This window comes from Rhinatrema bivittatum, chromosome 6, assembly GCF_901001135.1.
Source record: "Rhinatrema bivittatum chromosome 6, aRhiBiv1.1, whole genome shotgun sequence".
In the NCBI taxonomy this organism is placed as follows: Eukaryota; Metazoa; Chordata; class Amphibia; order Gymnophiona; family Rhinatrematidae; genus Rhinatrema; species Rhinatrema bivittatum.
In genome coordinates this window covers 208,150,614-208,172,002 of record NC_042620.1, presented here as the reverse complement: position 1 = coordinate 208,172,002, position 21,389 = coordinate 208,150,614, and the positions used below count along the sequence as shown (strand labels likewise).

Genomic DNA, 21,389 nt, shown 5'->3' with positions numbered 1-21,389 from the left:
CCACCATCAATAGATTCACGAATCTACAGATATTGACTGTTGTATCCTCTCCACTACTGTCTCATCTCTCCTCTCCTACACTAACCAAGCCATTTGATGAGGCAGTTTCTTCTTACATTATCCTCTCCTATTTTAGACACGCTTGCCCATCCCCTTACCCATTCCCACATGGTACATCAAACCCCAGTCTGGGCTCAGCTTCAACATTTGCTCCTATGTTCCCATGTCCGCTCTACAGAGTGTCTCTAGTTTAAATCCTGTGAGCATGCCGACTTCATGCATTTCAAAATCATGCAGACTTCCTTTCAATTTGCTATTGCACTTGCAAGCAAGACCTTTATGTCCATCTTACAAAATATTTTGCCTCCAACTCATGCTGTCTCTTTGCCACACTCAATTCCCTCCTCAAACCACTTTCCCTATCAGTCCCTCTTCACTCTCTGCTCAAGTTATAGTTGACTACTTCCATGACAAGGTTCACAAAATTAGTCTTGAGTTCTTAACTAGGTCACTGCTAACTCCCTTCCCTCACTTCATTCCTCTCACCTTCTTTTCTGTAAAAACAGTGTAGGAAACTGCCCACCTTCTCTCCTCTGACCCCATCCCACCAATCTCTTCCTCATCGTTTATTTATAATCATGCTTTTCCAACCAAAGAGTTCAAAGCGTGTTATGATAAGTTAAGATTACAATGGGTACACAGTAGTTTAGGTATAAAATGTGTGCACAGTACAGCAGGAGGTTAAGCATAGTCAGCACTAAACAACAGGCAAAGCCTCTCTCAGTTTTAGTATCCCTGCAATCATCCTTTCCATCCCACTGTAACTGTTCTCGTTGCCTTCAAACACGCTGTGATCACACCACTCCTCAAAAATCCATCATTGGACCCTACCTGCCCCACTATCATCCGTCCTCTCTATCACATCCAAACTACAAACTTCAAGCTATTCTTGCACTCCAGTATGGGTTTTGCCCTCTATATTCTACAGAAACAGTCCTTGTCTGTCTCTAATGGCTTTGCTTATAGCTAAAACCAAAGACTTTCTCTGTCAATTATTATCCTCCTTGACCTATAAACTGCATTTCACACTATCACCATCTACTCTTTGATATTCTGTCCTCATTTAGACTCATTTTTGTACCTCTCCCATTGCACTTTTAGCGTATTCTCTGTTGGATCTTCCTTTAGTAATATCCCATTTTTATTTATTATTATTTATGAATTTTACAATATAATATCAAGCATTAAAACTTGAAAGGCAATACATGTGGTAATACACCATTATCAGAAAACAGAAAAAAATAGAAATTTTGCAAGTATCTAATACCACATATCTTACAAGCCCACAATAAGTGATCCAAGATATACACAATCCAAAAGGAAATCAAAATTTAATAACAAGAGGTACTAGTGATAATGGGTCAGTATAATGTTTGAGGTCAGGTTTCTGCTATAGGAAGCTCATTGACCAGAAGCTGGAGAAAAGCTAAACTGAACTCCAACTTTGTTAGTGAGAAAGGCTACTAATTGAGACAGATGGAAAACAAGTAAGAAGCACCCTGGTGCTTAATCAAGCATTTGCAAGGAAATTTTAACACAAATAAAGATCCTGTCTCAAGAACTTTAGGTTTAAATAACAAAACCGGCATCTTCGCTTCTGGGTTTTTCTTAAAAGATCAGGAAACATTTGAACTTTACAGTTCAGAAAGAGCTCAGTTCGATGTGCAAAATATTTTTTTAAATATCCATTCCCTATCAGAGTCAAGCAAGAATGTAACAATCAATGTTGAAGGTATAGCCAAATTTTCATCTGACTGTTCCAAAACTGCCGAAATATCTTAGGTGACTCAGTAGTAGGTAGTAAGACTTGCATGTTGCTATTCTGCAATGGCCTCTTCTTTAACTGGGGGGGTATAATAAATCTTGGAAGTTATTGGAAGCACAGCTTCTGGAATTTTTAATATTTCTAGTAAATACCGCCTCCAGATATTTTTGGGTTAGGTGAGAGGAACTTTCGGAAAGTTAATACAACGCAAATTTTTTATGCGCATTTGATTCTCAATATTCTCCAGTTTAAACTGAAGGGATTGATTTTCCTTGATTAGCGCTTGCTGAGTAACAGTAGAACTCTCAAGATTAATTTTAAGAGATTCCCACACCACTTTATGTTCACCAACTTCTTTATCAACAGTTTTTAGCTGTTTCTTCAATTCTTGAACTGAGTTAGAGATAAGATTTACTTGCATTGAAATATTTGAATTCAAAACATGGATAGCATCCCAGATCGATTCCAGATTAAATGACTGAGGCCTTACTAGTTCTGTTAGCCCAATAGGTAGACGATCAGCTAAGCTCTCACCGGTCTGCTGTGAAGCAGCTCCAGCAGAAACCATTCCCGCTGCCCCTAAGCGCTGGCATAGGGCTGAGGCTTCTCTCTCCACAAACGCAGGCTCCAGCAGGTACTCACTAGTTGTGCCCTTCTCCGACACCTCTGAGTCCCGCCGCAGTGGGTGGGATCAAACCTCAGCAGGGTTAGCAGGTGGCGTCCTCTCCTCCGGGGATAAAGTTGTTGAAAGTTCTGGGGCGGGTTCGGGCTCTTCCTCCCCCTGAACATTGACCAGTGAGCTAGGTCCCGGAATTGCTGAACCCTGGCGAACGTGGGTGTCCATTGGTCCCGCTATTGGAAGGGGGGAGAGAGCTTCCGGAGCTAAGCACCCCCTTGCCCTTCACTTGTGGGTGGAATGCAGCATTTGCTCAGAAAGTAACAAGCAGAAAGAGAGACGCCCGTATTCACCTCGCTAAGGTGCCATCTTGGATCAGCAGCAATATCCCATTTTTAACTGGTGTGCCTCAGGGCTCTGTCCTGGGCCTTGTTCTGTCTTTCTACTAATTATCTTGCTGCTCTTATCTCCTCCCATGGCTTTCAATACCACCTTTATGCTAATGACTCCCGGATCTACCTCTGTACACCAGAAATGTAATCATGAATCCAGTAATGGATTTCAGCCTACTTATCTGCCATTTTTGCTTGGATGAGCCCCTGCCACATTAAAGTCAGCAAAGTCAAGATAAAATTCATTATCTTTCCCCCCAAACCCACTTTGCCTCTTCTCCCTCTCTCTATTTTTGTGGATAATACTATCTTCCCAGTCCCCTCAACCTGTAATCTTTGTTTCCCTTCTCTCCTTCTCTACACATATCCAAAACACTGTTAAAAAAGTACCATTTTTCTCGCTTTATCACCACCAAAACCTATACTTTCCTTTCTGAACACAAACCTCTGTAGAACAGGATTTCTTCACCGGCCTGGTAACCCTAAGGGTACCAAGTAAGGGTTAGTATGATCTCAGAACATACTGTCTACCAACCTGGCTTAAGTATTAGTACCTCTGCAAGTAACTTCCCCCAAGGAAGCACGCGGTCCAGTTAATGGAACAACCATTGCATGAACCAGGACTCACCTGTCTGCAGACAGGGTTACCATGAAATGAGGAAATATAGCCTGCAAGCCTCTGCAACCAAAGAGTAGCACCTCTGTAGTGGTGTCCCTCGTCCCCCAACTCCCTCCAGCCATGGATATGGTGATGGGTTGAAAGGCATACTTGCCAATTAGATGGACTAGAACCCTTCTCACTGAGGTAGGATCCCGCAGATGAGAATGACTAGCAATAATGGTCCTCCACAAAAAACACCCATTGAGCTCAGCTGGTATCAAAGGTGACTCTCAGATAGAAGAAACCCCTAATCTTCATTGGGGAGCTACCCCAAAGAGGAGACTCCCAGTACGATGGGGAAACCAAATCTGGAATGGCTCCTTCGTGAAATAGACCTGCTGTGCCTTAGGATGACCTAAGGAGAATGCTACTGCCCGATCGGCTCTTGGATCCTGCGAGTGACAGAAGCAGTCAGAAGCAGTGACATCCCTTCTCTGGGAAATGGAGAACGAGGGACAACCATTGTAGGGGTGGACAACCAGGCATCCAGAGGGGGACTCATAAGCGTGCCCTGGAAACCCAGTCGTATCTCCTTTTCCTGAAGGGACAGGAAAGCAAAGGGAATTGGGGCCTGCTGTTTGTAAAAAAAAAAAAAAAAAAAAGCCTTCCAAACGTAAGCATTAATGGTTAATCTCAGATGCCTCTCCCCTCGAACAAGTCCGTTATAACCTACTCTTGGCCACCTATTAGCTCTTCTATCTCGGTTGAGTCAATTCCCATGTTTTATAATATGTTGCCATACGATAAACCATGTTCTCTCAATCTAAAATATATAATGTGCTGTATGTCTTTTTTGTTCTTATCTATGTATGTTCATAATGTACCCTGCCCTGAATGTAAGAAGGGCGAGCTATAAAAGCTTTAAATTAAATAAATAAATATTTTTGGATCTTTAGACTCAGGTTGGTTTTTTGTTTGTTTTTTTTTATTTGTGAGCACATGCACTACTATTGCTTTTATTGGAACCTCTCTACTGGGAACTACCTAACTCTTCTATTTTAGTATCCTTTGAAGATACCTCCCATTGAATCATAGGCTGCTGGGTGACTGTCAGCTTTCCCCCATGTTCTAGTTAAAAAGCTGCTCTATCTTCTTTTTGAAAGCCTGGTTCTACTCTGGTTAAGGTGAAGCCCATCCCTTCGGCTCCCCTCTTCACCAAAATGTTGCCCAGTTCCAAAGAAATATAAAACCCTCTTTCCTGCACCATCATCTCATTCAGGCATTAAGATTCAGGAACTCTGCCTGCCTCTGGGGTCTTGCACATGGAACAGAGTATTTCAGAGAATGCTTCCCTGGAGTTTCTGGATTGTCACTTTCTACCTAAGTGGCTAAATTTGACTTCTATAACCTCGCTTCCACACTTTCGTATTTTGTTATACCCATACGCACCACAACCACCAGCTCCTCCCTAGCATTGTCTAAAATTTTATCTAGGTGACGTCTGAGGTCCGCTAACTTCGCACTAGGCAGGCAAGTTACCAAGCAATTTTCAAGTCCACTAGCCACCAACTATCTACATTCCTAATAATCAAATCACTAACTATGACACAGTTGATCTAACTCTTCTCTCCTGGGCACTAGGAGCCTTATGCTTGGTGTGAGAAGATAATGCATCACCTGGAGAGCAGGTCCTTGCAACGGGATCACATTCTGCTAGACCAGGATAATGCTCTCTGACCAGGTGACCTTGTTCCTCCAAAGCAGCACAGGATTGCTGGACTGGAGTTGGAATTTGCCTATGTCCCTGAAGGTCTCCCTCATATACCTCTTTGTCTGTCTCAGCTCCTCCAGATCTGCCACTCTAGCTTCCAGAGATCAGAGTCGTTCTCAGAGCCAGGAACTCTTTCCACCGGGTGCACACATACAATCTCTCACCAAATAGTAGACAATCATACACGAGGCATTAGATGCTAAAGACTGGAAGACCCCATCTTGCTGCTGGATTGCTATCAGCATCTTAATATTGTTGAGTTTCTAATTAATTGAAGTTTCTATACGAGCAGGGATGTGTAAATCAGAATCCTTTAAGTTTATGTAATATATTTAATGTTTATTTAGTAATGACCTGCAAGGAGATAATTAATTTAATTGAAAAGGGCTAGGTCAATCCCTTGTTCTAGATAAATCCCCAATTGATTTTAGATGTGGAAAGGTCTCTTGTCCTCTTTTATAGGAAAAGAGTTCAGAAATCAAAGAACGAGCTCAGTGATGTGTAGAAGATGGGATGGGTGGGAAGGAACTAAAGACATCAAATGACATTATCTAGGTACATAATCTAACTCACGGCTCTCTAATTATTAACAGACAATAAATGACCTATCCAGCATGGATGTATGTTGTAGGTATTTTAAAGAATTATATACATTTTAAATAAGAAATAAGGTATGAACATTTTGAAAAGTGGTATTAATGAAACAGGACATTGCTAAGAAATGAATACCTTATATCTCATACATCTTTATCTTGTAACCTCTCATCTCTTAAGAGATCAAAACATCCTCCTCACCATCTTCTCCTCCCTATCTAAGGGAGGAGGGAATACAGATGGAAATAAAAGCATATTCAAATCATTTCCAACTATCTTCTGTTCCCACATATATGACTGTTCTCAATACATCTTCACCTTACTATCTTTTAACTCCTCACAGAACCTCTATTGTATGATGTAGGACTAAAGCTCTCAGCCTTGCCCATCTTCTACTATACTGTAGTATGCCCACTCTAGATCAATACAGGATACTGGGTGTAGCTCAGAGGGATCCCAATCTGATAATCCCGAATAGCATTGAGAACTCGTAGGTCACGGCACATCTTCGCAAAACCATCCGGAGGAAATTTGTTAATGAAGCATTTTCCGAAGGAGGCTGCCTGCAAAACAGAAAACACACAAACCCAGCATGTAAGTCACAGAGATCAAAGTGACCTAGAAAAAATAAAAAGGCACTGTGCCAAAGGAGAAAAAAATGTAAGAGAAACAATCAGACTTATGAGGGTGGGCAATAGCAAAAAAAATGTGACACCTTTCTACCTTTATTGGTTACCCTTTAAGATTTCTAGATTTCAGATTTGTGAAGAACTTAAACCAAGGGGGAAAAAAAATCACCAACAATTTCTAACTTTACTCATCTTGCTCTTACTCCTATTCCAAGCAATGACTTTGTCGTCAGGCTCGAGTATACATTCTAAAGCTATTATATTCCGCTTCCTCTATCACTTACCCTGAGAAGTGACTTCTGCATCTCAGGCTCTTGTTCATACCCTGCTGCCTCTATACACTGTGTCACTGCCTCAGACAGTAGCCCTTTGTCCTTTATTTCTCGCAGGTACTCATCTGCTTTCTGACTTGCTTTCTATAGAAGAGAAAATGCATTTATATACATTTGTGAAGTGCCTTAGGTAGGATGCCATATAAAAAACAAATTAGCAATATGTTAATCCTCATGATTAGGTAATATCATGTGATGAGCACAGAGGGTACGTGGTGCCTCAGTTTATCAAGACAGATGGTTACCATGAAGTTAAAATTTTTAAAAATTATTTTTAGTTCTCTATCAAGTCCCTTGACATCTGGATAATAAGCATCTCAGAGACCTGGTAGAAAGCAGAAAACCAATGCGACACCGATACCAGGGTACAAAATATATTGAAATGAAAAAGCAGATTAAACTGGTGGTGGGCATTATATGTTAAGAATGTCAGAGTTAAGTACAATTAAAATTCAGCAGGAAACAAACAGCGCTGCAGAATTTCTATAGATAAAGCAAAGGTTGCTTACCTCTAACAAGTGCTCTCCAAGAGCACAGGTGGGTGACATTTTTATTTATTTAGATTTTATATTCTGCCTTTCAGCCAAAGAGGATTACATTCAGGTGTCATACGTATTTCCCTGTTCCCAGAGGGCTCATGATCTAAGTTTTTGTATCTGAGACAATGGATGGTGAAATGACTTGCCCAAGGTCACAAGGAACAGCAGTGGGATTTTAACCCTGGCTTCCCTGATTCATAGACCACTGCTTTAACCATTAGGCTACTCCTCCACTCACTGACAGAGCCCAGCTGGTTAATTTTACTTCAAAGCTTCTAGAAGCTTTTGGCATGCTCTACTGAACACATGCTTGTCTTCCCGTATCAGGGCCCCCCTTCAGTTCTTAACATAGCCAAACAGCAAAGAGAAAGCAACCCCACAGACCAATTATTAGACAGGCACAAAGAGGCAATGCTAAATCTCATAAAATTCATTGTAAAAAGCTACTAATTTCATTGTAAAAAAGTTATAAAATTCAATGTATAATGTTACACAATGGAGAAATTATTAACCTGATAATTTCGTTTTCCTTAGTGTAGACAGATGGACTCAGGACCAAAAGGTATAGTGTACTCGTGCTAGCAGTTGGAGACGGATCAGATTTCAATCTGACATCTGCCCTAGTACATATACCCCTGCAGGAAGTGCAGCTCTTCAGTATTCTCCTCGAAAAGCATTGTAGATATATGTGTGACTGACTAATTTGAATAACTTGCATAACTTCATAACTTGAATAACTTGATTAACTTTATAACTTGGTTAATTTGATTAACTTGAATCAGTTGAATTGGCTATAGCTGGAGACCACCAGTGCCCTCAACCAGGAAACGTCGACACCCGGTAGGATGGGTGCCCTAGATGAAGGAAAGCATGGCTTACCCTTGATTCCCTTGCTCTCGGAGCTGCCCCCCGAGGCTTTCATGTGTGACAGCAGCCGTAGGTGGGATGCTGAGTCCATCTGTCTACACTAAGGAAAATGAAATTATCAGGTAAGTAATTTCTCCATTTCCTAGCATGTAGCAGATGGACTCAGGACCAATGGGATGTATAAAAGCTACTCCCTAACCGGGTGGGAGGCTGCCTGTGACCCACTTAGTACTGCCCTTGCGAATGCTGTGTCCTCCCGAGCCTGAACATCCAGGTGGTAAAACCTGGAAAAGGTGTGGATGGAGGACCATGTCGCCGCTCTGCAGAACTCGGCGGGTAACAGCATCTTGGTTTCTGCCCAGGACGCTGCCTGGGCCCTAGTAGAGTGGGCCTTGATTTGTAGAGGCGGCAGCTTGCCTGCTTCTACGTGGGCTGTCTTGATGACTTCCTTGATCCAGCGGGCTATGGTTGCTTATGAGGCCGCTTCCCCTTGCTTCTTCCCGCTGTGAAGGACGAACAGGTGGTCTGTCTTTCGTATGGATTCCGACATCTCCAGATATCTGGCCAGGAGTCCGGCGATGTTGAGGTGGTGTAGACTTTTGGCCTCTTCCGAATTCTTATGTTCATCTGGCGATGGTAGCGAGATGGTTTGGTTAAGATGGAAGTGAGACACCACTTTGGGGAGGAATGAGGGAACCGTGCGCAACTGGATGGTTCCAGGAGTGAGCCTGAGGAACGGCTCACGACAGGACAGGGCTTGCAGCTCGAATATGCGACGGGCTGAACAGACTGCCAGCAGGAAGGCTGTTTTCAATGTTAACAGTCTGAGAGACAGGACGCACAGAGGTCTGAACGAGGCTCCTGCCAAGAAATCCAGAACCAGGTTGAGGTTCCAGAGAGGTACCGGCCACTTTAGGGGTGGGCGGATTTGCTTAACTCCTTTCAGGAAGCGGGAGACATCCAGGTGACAGGCGCCGTAGCATGACAATGCGGCCACCTGTACCTTGATGGAGTTGAGGGACAATCCCTTCTGCAGGCCGTTCTGTAGGAATTCCAAGACCGCAGGAATTTTTACAGAGAGGTATGATGTTGTGGTCCTCGAAACAGGCTTCGAATACTCTCCACACCCTTATGTATGTTAGAGATGTGGAGAATTTGCATGCTCGGAGTAGGGTGTCTATTACAGCCCCCGAGTATCCACTCTTTCTCAGGCGAGACAACTCAATGGCCAGATCGTAAGAGAATCGAGCTGGGTCCTTGTGGAGGATCGGTCCCTGTTGGATCAGGTCTCTGTGTGGAGGTAGTGGCAGGGGGTTTCCTGTCAGTAATCTCCGCATGTCTGCGTACCATGGTCTTCTTGGCCAGTCCGGAGCCACAAGAACCACCTGTCCCCTGAGTAGACTTATCTTGTGAATGATCGTGCCTAGTAGGGGCCACGGTGGGAAGGTGTATAGCAGAGTCTCCCATCGATACCCTGGTTCAGACTCTGTCTGAACCAGGGTATCGATGCCTTGGGACTGAGGTTCCCGTCTAAGGCTGAAGTAACTGGGTACTTGAGCGTTGGACCAGTTTGCCAGAAGGTCCATGGTTGGTGTTCCCCAACGGTTCACTATCAGTTGGAATGCTGTGGTCAACAGCTTCCATTCTCCTGGGTCTAGACTTTCTCTGCTGAGGTAATCCGCCATGATGTTGTCTTTCCTGGTGATGTGGACGGCCGAGATCTCCTGGAGGTTCCCTTCCACCCACGATATTAGGGGGTCTATTTCCAGAGACACCTGTTGGCTTCTGGTTCCTCCCTAACGGTTGATGTAGGCCATTGTTGTGGCGTTGTCCGACATTACCCTGACCGCTTTGTCTCGGAGTCTGTGACCGAACCGTAGGCAGGCTAGTCTGACTGCCCTGGCTTCTAGGCAATTGATGTTCCACTGCACTTGGCTGGTTAGCTCTTCGCAGTGTGCTCCACATCCTCGTAGGCTGGCGTCCGTGGTGAGCAGGATCCAGGTCGGTGAGGATAGTCTCTTTCCCTGGCTCAGGTGGCCGTCTTGTAGCCACCACCGTAGCTGGGTTCAAACTATGCCCGGGAGCGGTAGATGTATGGTGTAGTTCTGAGACAGTGGGCTCCATCGCGATAAGTGAGCGCTGTAGGTGCCTCAGATAAGCTCGTGTCCATGGAACTACTTCCAGTGTGGATGCCATGAGACAGAGGACTTGTAGGTAATCCCATGCTGTGGGGCGATGTTCGCTCAGCAGGGTTCGCAACTGGTTCATCAGTTTTAATCTCCTCGCCGGTGTCAGGATGACCTTGTCTTCCTTGGTGTTGAATCGGACTCCTAAGTATTCGAGGGTCTGTGAGGGTTGCAGACAGCTCTTGTTTGTGTTGACCACCCATCCGAGGCTCTCCAGTAGGGTCTTGACTCTGCTGGTTGCCTGGCGACTTTCCTCTGGGGATTTCGCACTGATCAAAAAATCGTCTAGGTAAGGGTGTACGAGGATTCCTTCCTTCCTCAGTGTTGCCGCCACCACCACTATTATCTTGGTGAACGTCAGGGGTGCTGTGGCTAGCCCAAAGGGTAATGCCCGGAACTGGTAGTGACAGTCCAGGATTTTGAAGCGAAGGAAGCGCTGATGTTCCTGATGGATCGGAACGTGTAGGTAGGCTTCCGACAGGTCTAGGGATGTGAGGAACTCTCCTGGTTGTATCGCCCTTATTACAGAGCGTAGGGTTTCCATGCGGAAGCGGGGGATCCTCAGGTGGCGGTTGATCGACTTGAGGTCCAGGATGGGCCTGAACGTTCCCTCTTTCTTGGGGACGATAAAATAAATGGAATAGTATCCAGTGTTTATTTGTTGTGGAGGCACTGGGGTTATGGCCTCTAGGGCCAGCAATCTGGTCAGAGTAGCCTCCACTGCCACCCTCTTGGAGGGGTTGTGGCAGGGGGATTCCACGAACTTGTCCTGAGGGGTTCGGAGGAAGTCCAGGAAGTATCCTTCTCGAATGATGGTTAGGACCCACTTGTCCGAAGTTCTCTCGACCCATCTTTGGTAGAATAGGGCTAGTCTGCCCCCTATGGCTTCTTCCTTTGGACGGGTCGGCCGAATCTCATTGTGGGGTGCGGTTGGGGCCAGGGCCCGAGCTGGTTCCCCTTTTGTTGTGCTTGTTCCGAAAGGACTGGTTCCTGCCTATAGGATGAGGCGTGCAATAAGAGTTTCTGTATGGATTGAAGCGCTGTGAACTTCTGCCCCTGGAAGATCGGGAGAAGGGTCGTTGGTGTTTCTTATTCCTGTCCTCCGGTAGTCCCGGCAATGGGGACTCGCCCCATTTGTTAGCCAGTTTCTCTAGATCGCTGCCGAACAGGAGGGATCCCTTGAAGGGCATCCTTGTGAGTCGTGTTTTGGAAGATGCATCGGCCGACCAGCTTCAGAGCCAGAGTTGCCTCCTGGTTGCCACAGCTGATGACACACCTCTAGCTGCTCTGCACACCAGATCAGAAGCAGCATCCGCAAGGAATGATACTGCTGGTTCCATGGCTTCCCCAGGGGTGTTGCTCCTGGTCTGTGATAGGCAGCATGGGTCACCATGAAGCGCTTGTGCCTGGGATAGCAAGCTCCTTCAGGCTGTGGGTGACCAGGTCTGGGAGCTCGTCCTTGGTAAAGAAGCGTCTCATGGTCCGGTGATGCTCTGTCTCCGGGGGGGGAGTTCCCCCTCTTCTATGGGCTCTGATTCCTCTTCAGAGTTATCCGTGTCCCCGTAGGTGGGACTTCTGGTCGGTGGAAACCTTTGTCTGGGCCTAGAGGGGCCTGGGACAGAAAGGTCTCCTGGTGGAGGCTGTGGCTGTTTTGCCGGAGGCTCCGTCCCATGAGATGGATGCTGGGTCCAAGCTAGGGGGCGCTGAGTCCCTGGGGTACCCCCGTTTGAGGGGGTGTCCCGCTGGAATTTGCTAGGTCCGAGGTACTCATTGAGGAGCTAGTACTCGGCCCTGGGTGGGACTGGCCCTGGGCTGGATCTCCCAGGGCCTCCTCGCACTGGATGCACAGGGCGTTGGCCTCTTCGTTTTGTGCGGCTCTGATGTGGCATGCTGGGCAGAGGCCTTGAGCCTTGATCTCCGTTTCTGGTGATGCCATAGATATCTTTATGCGCTTCGGCGTGTCGAAGTTGCACGTGCGGGGTGTGTGCGCGCAGGTGTGCACCTAAGCCGCAATTATGCGCCTGGCCCAGTAAGTATGTGATGCGCGCGTATCTTATGCGCGCGGCAATTGTGCGTGTAACCTTATGCGCACATGTATTTTTGTGCGCCTGGGTCGAGGCGGCGGACAGAGCGGCGAATAGGGCCAAAATGGCGACGGCGACAACGCGGGCAATATGGCGACCACCTTGGAGGGTCTCCACGTGGGAGAACCCTTGGATCTAACCGGGACCTAGCCCTGCTAGGGCGGATCAACCCGGCGGCACTGGTCCCAGCCGGCGACCTGTGCGACTATTCGAACCTCGGAGACCAGAGTCTTAGAAGAAGATTTCTACCTTACCTTGTCTTCGGTGCTTCCCGGTTTCGTTCCGGGCGGTCTCCAGCTGCGGGGGGAAAGGGCAAATACCTTCACCGCCATGCTCGAGGGTGCACCCGCTGCCTCTCAGCCGCGCCCAGTCGGGGGCTAGATCCCCGCCAAGGATTGGCTGCCGAACCGAGGCTTACCTCCGAGGGACCACGGAAATCACCTCGGGAATTCTCAACTGGGGGAGGGACCCGAGGGTATCACCGCAGGAGAGTGGGGTTTGTCTGTAGAGGTAAGTTTTCTTCTGAATTTGGTTTTGTTTCTCCGTTGGATTTGTTCTATCGCTGTGAGAGCATGCAGGTAGTCCCTAACTGCTATGGAGATGGAAAATACTGAAGAGCTGCACTTCCTGCAGGGGTATATGTACTAGGGCTGACGTCAGATTGAAATCTGATCCGTCTCCAACTGCTATCAGGAGTATACTATATACCCGTTGGTCCTGAATCCATCTGCTACACGCTAGGAAATGTTAAATAGGGAGTCTACATTGACAGACCCCTCTGTTACACTGAAAACCGGTGTGATATGTACGATGAACATCGTATAGAAACACAAATAAATAAATAAGTAGACACAGGGGAGTTCTGTGAGGACTTGCTTCTGGCTACAGGTAAACAACTTTCACTTCCTTCAAGTATAAGCAGGCTGTGAAGTAGTCACAGATGGGGGAATCTCTACCTAAAGGAAGTTATCCGCAATAAATAGAAAGAGGTCCATATTCAGCTACTGTGCAGCTTGGCTAGTTAGCCAGGTAAACTTATCTAGCTAAACAGTTTTGTATATTAGACGGTGCAGCCATGCAATGTGCTCAGCTATCTTAAAGTTAGCCAGATAAGTTTATGCGTCTAACATTAGGACAGGTCTACAGGCTGACCAGAGTTAGCTTGTCAAGTCATCTGGATAAACCTGAATATCTGAGTTAGCCAGAAAACTTATCCAGCTAACTCAAATCCTCCCAGTTATGGCCCTGGAGCTTCTCTAACTTATCCAGCTAAATTATAGCTGAATAACTTATTATCTAGCTAGAATTTAGCTGGATAAGTGCCCAAATTTTCATTTAGCTGGATAACTTCTCAGTTATCCTGCTAAATGCTTTTGAATATGGACCTCGATAAATAGGGAAATATCCAATGGACAAAATATGCTACTTGGCAACAAGCCAATTTATTTATTTTTCGGAAAAGCAACCTGGAAGCCAGAATAATGGCCCTGGGGGAAGGGATGGAGTTGCATTTTAAACCTCAAATAAACTCCACAGGTTAGACTGACCAAATCTACTATTGCATCAGAAGTCCCTCTCCAAACAATGTGTGGAGTGAACTCCATATTGTAGCTTTACAAATCTCTTCCGTGGAAGCTGATCAAGTGGCTCACCAACACCACTAGATTCAGGCTTGCCTCGGCATAACTGAAAGAGTTGCAGTCTATCCCTCTGAAAAAGGTGTGCTGGCAATAGCAGTTACAAGTTTATTGGAGTCAAAAGAAACAAAGAGGTAGGTGGACTTTTTAAGGAATTCAATCCACACCAGATAGAAGGCCAAAGGCTTTTTTGTAATCCAGATGGCATAAGCTTACGCACTTTTGTGGACATGTGACTAGGGAATAAATGTTGGAAGGACAATTGACAGTTTAGATGGATGTCCAACACTACCATAGGCAGCAACTTGGGATGGTTCTGTGCATGCATCCTATTAATAAAATTAGTATAAGGTGGATAAGTCACTAGGGCCTGGAGCTCACTGACTCTGCATGCCAAAGTAACCACCACCAAAAATAGAACCTTTTAAGTCAGGTTACTTTAACTCACAGGAGTCTTAATGGCCCAAAGGGAGTTTTCATCAGCTAGGTCATTATCAGGCTGAGGTCCCAAGATACATGAGGAGGCTTAATAGGAAGCTTCAACTGAACCAAACAATTAAAGGCTTTCCAGAGCTGTACCTTCTACATGGTGGTGGAAAGTACCATATGTATTAAAATGACTCCTAACTGAATTAGTCTTCAGACCAAACTGTGACAGATGTAAAAAAGGTATTCAAGCAGTTTTTCCGTGGAACAGGAAAAAGGATCTATAGTGCCTTTCTCTCACATCCCCTACATTTAAATCTATCTGAAGAGGTTAGGACTGTTCAAGCTTGGAGAAGAGACACCTGAGGGGGGGATTTGAGAGAGATCTACAAAATCATGAGAGGACTAAGCTAAGGAATACTGCTTCGATCCTTGAAAAGCTCCATGCACCGAGAAGAGCCGCACCTCCATGGCCCACAGGGGTGTCTCTACATTGTGTCGTTGTCTGGATTAATGAGCACAATTTCAGTCTAGAAGATGCTCTGTATTCCAGGAAATGCACCCCTCCATGGCCAGCAGGACTGACCCAACAGTGAGGACTCAGAATAGGCTAAGGTGCACCTCTTTTTTCCTGAAGAAACTGTATACCCCGCAATAGCTGGCAGAGGTCTCCCAACAGCAATGTCACAATTTGGGATAAGGTGTTCTGCTTCTGTCCTAAAGAAGGGAAGAGTGCCTTGTCATTCCAACAGGGAATGACTCAGACTTTGGGAAAATCCATTCCTGCATTACCAGAGACAGCTCATTCTGCTTGGTGTGCATTTTCAGATCAATCTGGTCAGCTGTTTTGAAATGTTTGCTCCAAGATTCTCTGCAAACACATCCCCACCCTTGGCTGGATAGTGAAGTTAGGACTGCACCCTCAAAGGACAAAACAAGAAATTTATAAAGGGGTCTTGGAACTGCTGTTTGGGTAAAGGAATCAAATTTGACCTCATTCAGACTTCCATCCAGAACTTTGGCATCTATTTTTTTCCAATTATTATTTTTTTAATATGTTGGAAAAGGAAATACATAGTTTGAATTATAAAGAAACATATATAAAACATTTTAAGGTTACAGTTGCCTATCAAGGGACTTCTGACACTTAGTGGGAGATTCAGGTCCTATGCTGCCCAGTGTTGCACTGTGATCGACTCTATGCTAACATCTCTCCCCTTAGCCTTATACACGCCTCATAAAGCCAACCGAGAAATTTCAGCGAGACCAATAACCCCAAAGTATTGGGTGAGGAGCTTGCATTCAATGCATATCAATTCATGCAAAACCAGGAGCAGGCATTTATCTTAATAAAAAAAAATCTCTTCTATCAAAGTCTAGCATGAGGCATCAACAATGTGCAGACTGACGATGTCCCCTGCCCTCATGAAAATTCATTATTTACACTGGTGGCTGAGCAGAAAAGGAAAGGCTGGGTGACCTTTGTAAGATCTGGACCAAATGTGGACTTGTATCTCAAATATGCCAAGTGATCTGTTGCCATCATCTCTACAGGCTCTCCCGTAGAGCAATTTCTGTGGTCATCTCTTCTGGGAGACATTGACATAGGCTTCTGCAGGCAACTGGCAAAACTATAGCCTATGTCAAGAGATCATGCCCCATGGTGACAATAGATTGGAGGTTGCTGATAAAGTGGTTGTTGACCGGGAACCTGCTCTTTCCTCCTTGTCCACACTATCCCTAGGTTTCTTATGCTCCCATTCTATTACCCTAGTCACCAGCTTCTCTGTCCAATAAGAGATATCTTTGTAATAGCAGGCAATATTCCCTTTCACCTTTGCATCAGAGGTGGCCAGCATGATGATTTTGAAGTTGAAGCTACAATGTATCAAGTAGTACCAAGACTGCCATTCCCTCTCCTGTATAGGAGACTTAAATAAACTGAATGCCCTTGGCATAAGACCTAAAGTGAATGACTGGGTTGGAAACTGGCTGAGTGGGAGATGACAAAGAGTAGTAGTTAATGGAGTTTTCTCTGAGGAGAGGGGTGTTACTACCGATGTGCCTCAGGGATTAGTCCTTGGACTGGCTCTTTTCAACATTTTCGTGAGTGACATAATCAAAGGATTGTCTTTTTGCCAATACCACCAAACTCTTTAACAGGGTAGACAGCCAGGAAGGTGTGGAAAACATGAGACAGGATCTAGTGAAGGCTCAAGGAATGGTCTAGGGTTTAGCAACTGAGTTTTAATGCTAAAAAATGCAGAGCAATGCATTTAGGCTGCAAAAACCCAAGGGAGAGGTACAGTATTGGAGATGAAATTCTTCTAAGCACAAAGGTACTACGAGCGCATCAACCCCCTCGGCCCCGTGCTCTTCCCTCAGACTGAAAAACCGAGGCACTTTGGCATTCTGACGAGACGCCATTAGGTCTACATGAGGAGGTCCCCACCATTCGCAAATGAGCTACATCTTTGACTCCGACAACTCCCACTCACCTGGATCTAATACCGTCCGACTCAAGAAATCTGCTGAACGTTTTCAATCCTGGCAATGTGGGATGCCTCTATGCACTCCAGGTGTTGTTCTGCCCAATGTGCCTTCCGGTCTACTCCCTGACTCCTAGTTCCACCCTGACGATTGATATAAGCCACCGTTGTCGCACTGTCTGAGAGAATCCTCACCAACAGGCCTCTCACCAACAGAAGAAATTCCTGCAAGGCTAAGCAGACCGCCCTGGTCTCTAGTCAGTTGATAAACCACACAGACTCTTTCCTGGACCAGCTACGCTGAGCTGACCGATGCTGACATACTGCTCCCCAACCACAGAGACTGGCATCAGTAGTAGCTACCACCCAATTCGGGACCTCTAGGTCTGCACCCCAGACCAGATTGGAAGTTAGAAGCCATCAGGAGGGGCTGTTCCGTGCGACGCCTTCGAGTGGCAACAGAAGCTGAAAATCCTCAGAGACCAGCTCCACAAAGAGAAAAGCACCCTCTGCAATGGTCTCATGTGAGCGAAGGCCATTGGCACTAACTTCAGTGTGGAGGCCATAGAGCCCAGAACTTGCAAATAATCCCATACCTTGGGCACCTGTAATTGCAAACGCCGAATCTGCCCCTGCAGCTTCAGAACACGCTCTTCGGAGAAGTACACCTTGCTGACTAGGGTGTCAACAGAGCCCAAAGATACTCCAGGGACTGCGTCGGTGAGAGGAGACTTTTTGCTACATTCACCACCCAACCGAGTGACTGTAGTAGTTCCAGAACCCTCAAACTTCAACTTGATAAGCCAGTCGTCCAGATACAAATGCACCAAAATCCCCTCCTTCTGGAATGCCGCTGCTGCCACCACCACCACCGTGGCTAACCTGAAAGGAAGGGCCTGAAACTGAAAATGCTATCTGAAAATCATGATTCGCAGAAAACGCTGTAAGTCTTGATAAATGGGGATGTGCAGTTAAGCCTCCATCAAATCCAGAGACACCAGAAACTCCCCTTTGCGAACTGCCGCACCAAGGACCTGAGGGTTTCCATTCTGAAACGTGGGACTTTGAGTGCAGTATTCACCTTCTTCAGATCTAAAATCAGGCGAAAGGTCCCCTTCCTTCTTTGGGACCACAAAATAAATGGAATACTGTTCTCTGCGAAGCTCTTCGTGGAGAACCGGAACTACCGCCCCCAGGAGATGCAGATGGTTTAACATAACTCGACCTGTTACACATTTCTCTAATGAATCACATGGGGCTATTAGGAACAAACTGCGGACGGGACGAGCAAATTCTAACAAATAACCATCCCTTTCCAAGGTACCCCTCCGGTGGTACCTTGGAAGGGCCTTTGAGAACCCTCCCCAAAAGGATTGGCCTCCAGAATGACCCTGATAAGAGGACTGCTTTTGGGGCCCAGAAAAGGTCTTGATGGCCGCGACCTCCTATCAAGCCAAAAATGCAAGTGTGTCTGAAAAATCCGCTTTCCCTTATGCTTATCCTCCAGTAACCTGAGGACTTTATTTTCCCCAAGAGACTGCATCAATTGTTCAAGGTCCTCCCCAAATAAAAGACGACCTTTAAAGGGTAGTGAGCCTGTGCCTTGGAGGAAACGTCTGCCGCCCAATTTTGTAGCCAGAGCAACCTTCTGACGGAAACCACAGATGCCATAATGCGAGATGAGGTACAAACCAAATCATACAGAGCATCCACTCCATAAGCCACTACCGCCACAATTCTCTTGGCCTTGTCTGCATCCTTGCCGGAGGTGATGAGGTTCTTTTGGGACATATCTCATCAGAGATATGCTCTTTGCATAAAACTAGTACAAATAGCTGTGCGCAAGCCCAGGGCAGAGACCTCAAAAATCCCTTTGAGGTGGACCTCTAACTTACGACCTTGAAGATCCTTCAGCTCTGCGGGATGGTCGTCCTTTTTGTAATGGCTGATACAGCCTCATCAACCTTAGGAAGAGCAAAAAGGTTCCAGCGTCTGTTCGGGCCACGCCATGGCTCTCCCCATTTTTAAACCAGAATCAGGAGAAACCCATTCCACGTCCACCATCTTCTGTACCGACTTGTGATATAGAAAAACCGTGGGGGGGATGACCCCGCATCCCATCAAGGACCAGATCCGCGCCAATCAAATCAGAGTCCTCCTGCGGGATTTTAACCCCAAACACCTGAAAGGCCAGCAGCAGTAAAGCATTTAGCTCTTCTCTCTTAAAAATATGCACCACCTTTGGGTTATCACCCTCAGGCAGCGAGATTACCATAATGTCCCCTAGATTCGTATCTCCGGAGACTGAAACCCTGGAATCTGAATGTCCTCCGACACTATAGGAGCCTCAACTGAATCATCAGAGTCACCCCCCACCTTGGCTAGAAAGCCATAGGTGGACCCGATGAGCCCTGCGCACAAGACACCCTATGCCGACTAGATCGAGTCTGTTTTGGGTCGAGAAGATGCCCCTCCATAGGCTAGGCTGCTAAAGACTGTGGCTCCGTGGTTGTAGAAACTGCCTGCTACTTGGCTAAATAAGCTTCATGCAGCAGCAGCACAAAGTCTGATGAAAAAGGCCTGAAAGATCCAGCTTTCTCAGGCAATGAACCAGGAAGTGGTAGAGTATCCTCCAAGTCACCACAGTCCCCCCCAATCATGGGTGGAGATGGAATGGGCCGGTGACAAGAGGAGGAGGAACTTCCCCTTCCCCCTCTGATAGCGTGGGAACTGCCGAATGCAAATCCAAGATGGCCGCTGTTCCTGTGCCGATCGGGAAGGGATCAGCACCACAGTCAGCAATGCAATGTGATGTCAGGGTGGCAGTGGAGAACCCCCAGCACTGTTTCGCAGCGGTTGGAGGGGCCTTCCCCCACTTCAGAACATGCAGCACAGAGGCAGAGTTGGTTGAGCCGCGCTCGAGCTGCCGGTGACCACAGAAGAGAAATCGGCACAAAAATAAAAAGGTAACCAAATCTACCACACTGCTAAGAGAGGAGAAGGATTGCTGTTCAACCAGGACAAATACTGCTGATTTTTTTTTTTTTTTTTTTAACTTTAATAAAAATACCATAACCTGAGACAAAGCCTACCACATAATAAAAATTATATAGGCTGTCTCAAACAAACCAAAAAAAAAGGGTACCTAAAGCCTGCAGCCACCAAGCAGCCTCGTGAAGGGGAGGTATCTGGACCACCAGATTTACACCCCATGGGCGCACAGGTCGGGCACACACAAGGGTCACCAACCCCCGGCCCGCCCACCTCAACTAGACAGGGAGAAACCCTCAGGATTCAGAAAAAATAATAAACCCCTGGGATGAAAGTTCAAAAGTAAAAAATAAAATTGTCTAAGTCATAGAACTGTGGGTATGCACATATCTACCATCTGCTGGAGACAGAGAAATACTTAGGAACTGCAGGTGGTACCTGAGGTTAAGTAGCAGTGTCAGTAAAACTTTTTCTGTCTCCATCTGCTGGAAGGGAGGCACAACCCAGGAGTCTGGACTGATCCAGGTATGGACAGGGAATAGGGTTTTGCTGGTTCTTCCCAGAAAGAACTAGTTCTGAGAAGTTGTTTCACGGGAATGAAAAGCTATAACAGATTATGAGCAATAATTTCTATATCAGACAGGATGAAAACATGCTGGTAATTAATAACTTTACCTCACAGTGCTTCAGTTTATTTTTCTCTCCACCTTAAGAGCATAAGAGCATAAGAAATTGCCATACTGGGTCAGACAGAGGGTCCTTCCTGTTTCCAACAGTGGCCAATCCAAGCTACAAGTACCTGGCAAGTTCCCAAACATTAGGTATATCCCATACTACTAATACCATTAATAACAGTGGCTATTCCCTAAGTCACCTTGATTAATAGCAGTTAATAGACTTCTTCTCCAAGAACTTATCCAAACCTTTTTTAAACCTAGCTACACTAACTGCACTAACCACATCCTCTGGCAATGAATTCCAAAGCTTAATTGTACATTAAGTGAAAACAATTTTTCTCCAATTAATTTTAAATATGCTACTTGCTAACTTCATGGTTTGCCCCCTAGTCGTCCTATTATCTGAAAGCGTAAATAACCAATTCACATCTACCCATTCTAGACCTCTCATGATTTAAAGGCCTCTATCATATCCCCCCTCAGCCGTCTCTTCTCCAAGCTGAACAGCCCTAAACTCTTTAGCCTTTCCTCATAGGAGAGCTGTTCCGTCCCCCTTTATCATTTTGGTTGCCCTTCTCTGTACCTTCTCCAGTGCAACTATATCTTTTTTGAGATGCGTTGACCAGAATTGTACACAGAACTCAAGGTGCGGTCTTCACCATGGAGCGATACAGAGACATTATGACATTTTCTGTTTTATTCACCATTCCCTTCCTAATAATTCCTAACATTG

At 45.9% G+C, this 21,389-nt stretch overlaps 1 protein-coding gene across 1 annotated transcript in view; it reads right to left on the bottom strand.

Moving 5' to 3' along the window:
- The window catches only part of VPS16 (VPS16 core subunit of CORVET and HOPS complexes), a 245,123-nt gene that overhangs the window by 106,832 nt on the left and 116,902 nt on the right, over positions 1 to 21,389 (bottom strand). Inside the window, exons 12-13 of the mRNA XM_029606500.1 lie at positions 6,713 to 6,844; positions 6,235 to 6,362 (exon numbers count right to left, since the gene is read on the bottom strand). Coding sequence (XP_029462360.1) covers positions 6,235 to 6,362; positions 6,713 to 6,844 — 260 coding nt within the window. The remainder of the gene's footprint in view (positions 1 to 6,234; positions 6,363 to 6,712; positions 6,845 to 21,389) is intronic.